Source organism: Lacerta agilis, chromosome 2, assembly GCF_009819535.1.
Source record: "Lacerta agilis isolate rLacAgi1 chromosome 2, rLacAgi1.pri, whole genome shotgun sequence".
Taxonomy (NCBI): Eukaryota; Metazoa; Chordata; class Lepidosauria; order Squamata; family Lacertidae; genus Lacerta; species Lacerta agilis.
The window spans coordinates 117,487,018-117,495,335 of record NC_046313.1 but is presented as its reverse complement, the minus strand read 5'-3'; the positions used below and the strand labels follow the sequence as shown (position 1 = coordinate 117,495,335).

At 42.6% G+C, this 8,318-nt stretch overlaps 1 protein-coding gene across 1 annotated transcript; it reads right to left on the bottom strand.

Moving 5' to 3' along the window:
- Window positions 1–1,042: 1,042 nt before the first annotated feature.
- LOC117042219 (zinc finger protein 501-like) lies at window positions 1,043–3,434 on the bottom strand. The gene is made up of 2 exons (XM_033141747.1): window positions 1,730–3,434; window positions 1,043–1,624 (listed from the first exon to the last, which is right to left on the bottom strand). Exon 1 carries the CDS (start codon window positions 3,400–3,402, stop codon window positions 1,918–1,920), a length of 1,485 nt encoding a protein of 494 aa, XP_032997638.1. The 5' UTR covers window positions 3,403–3,434; the 3' UTR covers window positions 1,043–1,624; window positions 1,730–1,917.
- Window positions 3,435–8,318: the final 4,884 nt, after the last annotated feature.

Here is an 8,318-nt window from a genome sequence, read left to right as displayed (position 1 = left end):
ACTGTCAAAGCACAGTGGTGGAGAGCTGAAACTGGGTCATGCAACAGGACAAGCACACCAAGCAAAACTACAACAGAAAAAGAACAGAATCAAGGTGTTGCAATGGCCCAGACCTCAACCAAATTGAAATTGCTGTCCGGGACCTTAATGATTAAAGGGGCACAAGATCTAGGACACAATATACAATTGAGGAATGGGAAAAGCTATGGAAAGTGAATTTGAAATTTACAGATTGTTCTCCGTTGGAAGGAAAATATATGAACATGACGTATAGATGGTACATTACAGCAGTCAAAATGGTAAAAATGTACAAAACTGGTCAAATATATGTTGGAAATGCAAAGAAAAGAAGGGACCTTTTATCCTATGTGGTGGAATGTAGAGAAGTCAAAAAATATTGGGAAATGATATATAATGAATGAAAGAAATGTTCAAAATGACATTTGTTAAAAGCCAGAAGCATTTTTATTAGGGATTTTAGGTCAAGACTCGCCAAAGAAAATAAAGAACGTGTTTATGTATGCTACAACTGCGGCAAGAGTTTTGCTAGCACAAGGCTGGAAGATGGAGGAAATTCCAATGAATGGAACAATGGCCAAGAAAAGCTGATGAACTACTGGTAGAAGAAGAAGAGTTTGGATTTGATATCCTGCTTTTCATTACCCGAAGGAGTCCCAAAGCGGCTAACATTCTCCTTTCCCTTCCTCCCCCACAACAAACACTCTGTGAGGTGAGTGGGGCTGAGAGACCTCAAAGAAGTGTGACTAGCCCAAGGTCACCCAGCAGCTGCATGTGGAGGAGCGGAGACGCGAACCCGGTTCACCAGATTACGAGGTCTACCGCTCTTAAACACTACACCACACTGGTATGTGGAGCTGGCAAAACTAACATATAAATTACGTGAGAAGAACAATCGGGACTTTAAAGAAGAATGGAAACTTCTCACAAATTATCTGAAAAGACAACAAAGAGACTTAGACTCATTGGCAGGTTTTGAATAAACATACAATTTTTTTTTTTAGAACATGAATAAACAGGGAAGTGATATGTACAATTTTATAACATGCAGAAGCAGTATGAATAAATAAATCAGAAAAGGGAGCTGAGGGAAGACCGGGGAGGATGGGAGAGGGAGGGGAGGGAGAAATGTTATTGGCTGTAGAATTGATAAATTGTATTGATTTAAAATTTTCTCAATAAAAATAGTTAAAAGATAGAGAAAGGAAGGAAGGAAGGAAGGAAGGAAGGAAGGAAGGAAAGCTGTGCATCAACGAATGCCAGCAAACCTCAATGAAATGAAGCAACACTGTAAAGAAGAATGGGCCAAAATTCCTCCACAACAATGTGAGAGACAGATAAAGTCCTACAGAAAACAATTACTTCGTGTTATTGCTGCTAAAGGTGGTTATACAAGTTACAGAATCATAAGGCGTGCTTAGTTTTTCCCTGCACATGGCTTTTCCATTGTGGATTTATTTCTGTCACGTAAATCACGACGCAGTATAATATGCCCTGCATTGTTGTCCACCTGAGGTTGTGCTCACCTAGTTTTAAGACCTGCTAAAGAATCGATGGCTGCTATTACCACAGAATTCAAAGAGGGTGCGCTATCTCTTTCCCGTGGCTGTAAAAGAACGAAGGATGAAATCAGTGACACGAGTATCTAATTCTAAAGAATAAGAAGTGTATAATTTTTTCCCTCTCTCTGTATCAACACTCCGATACTGACCAACTTTCCACATGCCAATCATTTCTATGCTTCTGGGAGTTTCTTCCTCTCTAGTAACGTCTCTTATCACTGAAACTTTATTCCATACTTCATGTGCTGGGTTCTTTTGTGCTTCATAAACGTTCTGCAAACGAGCCAACTCATTTGGGGCTTCTTCAACGCAAAGACAGTTGGGTCTTTCCACACACTTATATGGATGGTTCTGTGTGGCGTCTTTGGTGCACTTTAAGATTTCCGCGTTCAGAGAAGCACTTCCCACAAACTTTGCACTCATACGGTTTCTCCCCTGTGTGGATGCGTCGGTGAACCTTCAGATACGACGACAAACGGAAACTCTTTCCACAGTCCTCACACGTATATGGCTTCTCCCCTGTGTGAGTTCTCAGGTGAGAACTGAGACCCTGGGCCTCCACGAATCCCTTTCCACATTCCATACATTTATATGGCTTCTCCCCTGTGTGGATTCTTCGATGCTTAGTAAGCGAAGCCCTGTCTGTGAAGCTCTTTGCACATTCGGTGCATTTATATGGCCTCTCCCCTGTGTGCGTTCTTTTGTGTACAACAAGGGACGGTTTTGTATTGAAACTCTTTCCGCACTCGGTGCATTTGTACGGTTTCTCCCCCGTGTGGATACGCAGATGGGTCTTAAAATGTGATTTCTGGCTGCAACTCTTTCCACACACCTCACATTTATAGGGTTTCTCCCCCGTGTGGGTTCTTTTGTGTACAATAAGAGACGAACTTACAGAGAAGCACTCTCCGCACTCGGTGCATTTATATGGTTTCTCCCCTGTGTGGATTCGCCGATGGATTTTAATATCTACCTTCTGACTGAAGCACTTTCTGCAATCCTCACATTCATACGATTTCTCCCCCTTATGGGTTTTCTGGTGCGAGGTAAGGTTCCCGCTCAATTTGAAGCTCTTTCCACATTCCATACACTTGTAGGGCTTCTCCCCTGTGTGGATTCTCTGATGTTTAGTAAGGGTCCCACAATCGCTGAAGCTCTTTCCGCACTCCAGGCATCTATACGGTCTCTCACCTGTGTGGGTCCTTTTGTGCCGAGCAAGAGGTGAGCTATTTGCGAAGCACTTCCCACACTCCACGCATTTATAGGGCTTCTCCCCTGCATGAGTTCTCTGGTGTATGGTTAGTTTCCCCTTCTCCCTGAAACATCGTCCACAGTCCATGCACTGATATGGCTTCTCCCCTGTGTGGGTCCTTTTGTGCAGAATGAGATTTCCCCTCGCAGCAAAGCACTTTCCACATTCCGTGCATTTAAACGGTTTCTCCCCTGTGTGGGTTCGCCGGTGTACAATAAGGTCCGGGTTTTGAGTGAAGGCCTTTCCACACTCCATACATTGGAACGGCTTCTCTCCTGTGTGAGTTCTTCCGTGTACTTTGAGACCATAGCTGCTGGTGAAACTCCTTTCACACTCCGTGCATTCATAGGTTTTCTTCCCTGTGGGGGTTCTGCGATACCTATTTAGTTTGGAACCATCATCAACTATATTCCTGGAAACCTGGGTTTCGTTCCTAATCTTTCCTTTCTGGTCCTCTTGTCGGATTTGGAGTTTACAGATGATCGTTTCCTGAGAAGCACATAATCTTTTATTCTCATTCTTCGACTGCTTTCCCATTTGCCTCTCGGGTTCTCTCTGGCGACCAAACATCTCCCTTCCTGCTTCGAGCGTTGAGGTTTCCATCAACACAGTGGCTCCTTGGAACTCTCACTGTTGTGCCCATTGCATGCTAAGTTGGAAAAGGAAACAAGAAACCCTTGTTAGGACTGCAAGGCAGAAACTGAAGATCTCAACACACATCTTGCTAGGTTATTTCATTCCTCTATGCACTTTCTAAACACACCACTGATAGAGACAATGACATCAATTCCTTTTTGGACATTTTTCCTCTGGCTTTTTGTAAACACAGATATGTGTGTGTTTTTCTTCTCCTGTCATGCAACAGTGATATCCGTTTGGACAAGATTTGTGTTTTTGTTTTTGTTTTAAAAAAATGTTATTAAAACCATTGATAACTGCTTAATATTTTTAAACAAAATCTAAACATTGTGCAACAAATAATACATAAAATATGAGAGCTTAGTTGTGATGTATTTGTTAGCGTTTGGACTTAACAGTGTTAGAAACTCAGATATTTAAGCTAGGCACCAAATGGCTTCTTAATCCAATGTTGCTATCGCCAAAACGGAATTTCTAGTTGCCATTTTGGGGCAAAACTGCTCTAAAGGCTTGTTTAACAAATGATGGGCTGTGACTGATTGTCAGTTAAACATCTGGCTGGTTCAGATGGCAGCCTTGAGCTAGTTTAAGAGCTCTGAGAACTTAAAAAAAGAATCTGAAGTATCTGAAGAAGTGTGCATGCACACAAAAGCTCAAACCAAGAACAAACTTAGTTGGTTTCTAAGGTGCTACTGGAAGGATTTTTTATTTTTTATTTTGTTTAAAAAAAAGAAAAGTCACTTGATCCAGGGACTTGATCCACATCTATATCAGCCAATTCTGACCTCTTTGTCTTAATGGTGACTGCTATTGCTCTGGCTGCACAGAAAAAGCTATTTGGTTCTAGAAATTCACTCCGATTGTGCAGATAAGATATAACCGATAGAATTCTACAGGGTGGGCGACATCGTGGTGAGCGACATCGTTCTACCTGCAGAAGGATTTAAACAACAAAACCCGGTGGCCGTGAGTACCTAAATAACGGGATCTACCTTTGACATTTGGCGCTCCGGGAGATATCGGAGGGGGAGCCCGTTTTTCTCCCTTTGGTGAAATAAAGAAGTAACTGCTTGAAAAGTGACTGCTGTTACAGTGATGGATACAATGTTTGGATTTTTTGACAAGTGAGACTGACTAAATCCCTTTCGGGGGTAAGTAGGTGGTGGATATTTCTCTTTTAAAATGGATGAACTGTAATCTTTTACCCCTGACTTCGGGGAAAATGGCTGCGAAAATGGCTGCGGAGATCTTTGTGTGAAACGGAAATGTGCAGGGACAAAGAGGGATAAACATTGAAACTTGACACTCTATGCCCATTTCTACCATGTTAGGTTTCGTTTTTAAGTTGGCTTTGGTCACTGGACTGACGCATGAACAAAGGATTATTTTTCTGAAGTTAGAATTGGCAAACCAGAAACTGTTTTTGCTGAACCAGGATATGGCAGAAAAAATATTTCCCACAGAAAAGACTTTTCATTTTGGAATGGAAGAAAACCTTGGTGGGGAGCTGAGGGGAATTATTGAAGAACAAAACAGGATGCATCTGCAACTCCGAGAAGATGAAAGATCCAGGATGAGAAAATCATTTATATCCAATTTCTGGGGTGAGGGCCCAGAAATGATGGGGAAAAGACTTTTATATTCACAATCAGAAGAGGAATGGGATTCTGAACTGGAGATGCAGGAAGGAGAAGATTTGCGTACCCTGATGCTCCCTGCAAGGACTGTAGTAGATTATGTCTGGAACTGTGGACTTTTAAGAAAAGAGGACTTCCTGGGAAATGGTATTGGTAAGAGGTGGAAGAAAATGGATAGAAAAGGGATAGGCTGAATTGTATTAAGGATAAATTTGGGATGGCTTATTGGTACCTTGAAGTCGGTGTTTTAAGATTTTAAGTTTTGGAACTAGAGAAGAGATATCCGTAATTTTTTTAATTTTTTATTATTAGCAGCAGTCTGAAGAAGATGTTGGATATGATTTGAAACAAGAATATGTGGTGTTATGAAGTTGATTTATTAATTGTTATGAAGTTAAAATGGGATTAGATTCAATCTAAGCTATTGTGGAATAGATTATTATTATGTATTAAAAACAAGAGTTTAAGAACTATGTTAAGTTCGGTTTGTTAAATGATTTTTTCAGAGATGACAAGTTATTAAAGTAGATATGGAATTGGAACTGAAGGAGAGATAGCGGGGGAAGTCATTGTACAATGATTCAACCAAGAAAAGTTTTTTTTTTTATGTAACAAGAAAAAGAATTGTTGGTGTATTTGTATTTGTATGGTTATGGTTTGAATGTTGGGTTTGGGTTTGTGTTTGTGTTTGTGTTTGTGATATGTGATTCTTTGTTTTGGAAAACCAATAAATTCTCTTTAAAAAAAAAAAGAATTCTACAGGGTGGGGTCTGAGTGTGCAAAAACAGTCGGGATCCAATGATCCCCAGATGGTGGAGATGTCAGGCGCTAGCTATCCTGGCACCAAAGCATCTTCATTTGGTCGGAAGAGGTCGGAAGCCAGGTGCAAAATGCGCCTGGAGCCTGGCTAATTTCGAACACTGTTGGGACTATGACCTGGGAGACTGGGGTTCAAGTCCCCACTTGTTAGCCTTGAAACTCATCGGGCAACCTAGTTGTGGGGATTACACAGAGAGGGGAAGTACAAGGCAGTGTGTTGGATGAGGACCTGGGAGAGACCTGGCTTCACACCCCCAGTCGGTCACAAAGCTCACGGGGTGACCTTGGGCCAGTCACTTCCTCTCTCAGTCTAAGGGCTGCTGTGGGGATTAAATGAGGAGGGGGAGAACCATGGGGGCCACGTTGAACTCCTTGGAGAAAAAGGGGAGAACAGGAATGCAATAAACAAATCCATTAAAACAAACATAAAACAGTAATATTGGAGGGAAAGGCCCTTTTTTAATCCTATTGGCTGCTTTTACAGCGTTGCTCGGAGTGCCCTTCACCGCGGTTTTGGGGGTGCCCTCCACTATGACTTCATGTGTGAGAGGGGGAGGGGAACTTTCCTTTTGTTCAGTGGCCACGGCTTGTGACATGATGCACCTTGAAGTGAGCAAACCACTACTGGCACCACTAAAGGCCTGAGTAAGATGGGCAAGTGGATTTTTTAGTTTTTGTCTTTATGCTACTATATTGGCTATTTTCTACAAGGTTTTTTTTATCAGAAGATTGGGGGGGGGTTAACGACAGAACCAGTCAACCTAACTGCACACACACGCTAAAACTGCGGGAAAAAGGAATAGCAAGTTAACACACGTCCATATGCAATGAGAACCTGTGGAGTGGACCCTCCTAAGATCGAATGCGCGCCGCACATCATCACACGTGTGGCCTAGTCAAACCCCCTCCCCAGAGCCGCTGAAAGAAACGGCCGCCATGCGGCCTACGGTTTGCGGCTCCCATTGCTCTTTCCCTACCTGAGGAAGCTGCCTGGCTCCTCTTTGCACTCCACCTTTAAGAAGAGACCGTCCAGAGGGTGTCTCAGTGGCCATTGCGTTGCCAGTGGAAAGGATGGAGGAGGAAGCATAAACTGGGCCACTTCTGGGACAATCTCTGTTGTTGCCACGATGCATTTCAATGCAGGGAGCAGCTCTTTATGGAGAAAAATGCAGAAATTATTATTATTATTATTACAGATTGTATTTATTACCAACCTATACCCGGATGTCTGAGAGCAGTTCATAGAAAGGTGGATTTATTTAGAGTGGGAGACATTTAGAGCATACATTTTACAAATACTGTACAAATACCAATAATAAATTAATACTCCCAAATTCTAATTAGAAAAGCTCTGGAACACTTGAGATTATCACAACAGAAACTTTTGACTTTTGGTGTATTTGTGTATCTCTCTCCTATCTCCCCTCCCACCCAGACTGGCTACCTGACCCAGGAGTATGAGGGAGGGGGCTGTATTCCAGGCTGAGTGTGAATAAATACATAAGGATGGGTTAGGTGGCTGGGTCTAAGATGGGGGTGGGGGCTTAACCTGGCGACTTTCAGTGCATAGGTGCCAACTCCCTGGGTCCCTGGGCACCCACCAAATTCCCCATAAAGGGGCCGGGCACCCACAAATTTCGGTGCCAGGGCAATGCACGCTGCATGGCACCCACAGCCCCAGGGACCCATGGTCGTGGGGTGAAACTGGCACAACTGGTTCAGTGTGGCATAGGGGGTGGGGGGGGGTCAGGTGGCATAGGGGGTGGAGTGGGGAGAGCACCCTTCTCTGGTTCGCCTCAGGCAGCAAATATCTTCCCCTTCCCCACAAGGAGGCTGGTTGATCTCTCCGCTTCTGTCTCCATTTTTATTGCGAACTGCGGGTGAAACTCAGGAAGCCCAATTAATATACTTACTGAACGATGAAGAGTCGAGCAAATCCCTTATGGTCGCTAGATTTCTGATTAATGTTTTATTTCAAAAGAAGAGAAATGGATCACAGCTAGCCTAAACCAAATAACCATTAATGGGAACCAGAACTTAGCTGTAAAATTATATTTTATTTGATAGAGTCTAAATTAAGTTTTAGATGGACGAATGAATTTTATTGAATACAACTGTCTTATCCAACTGGAATTTTGTATATATATAGAGGCTGTTTTAATTTGGAAAACTGTTTTAAATTGTATCGGTTCAAATGTTACATGATGTATTGTTGTTATTGTTGTTTTGATATGGACCAATGGTCGTAATAAAATTACTACTACTACTACCGCTTCCAAGAGGATCCTGCAATGCAAACCTTGTTTGGGGAAAGAGGATCACACAACCACACACACACCCCTTTGCAGCAGATTGTAGATTACCTCTCCTGGTTGCCAAAGGGAAAGGGGG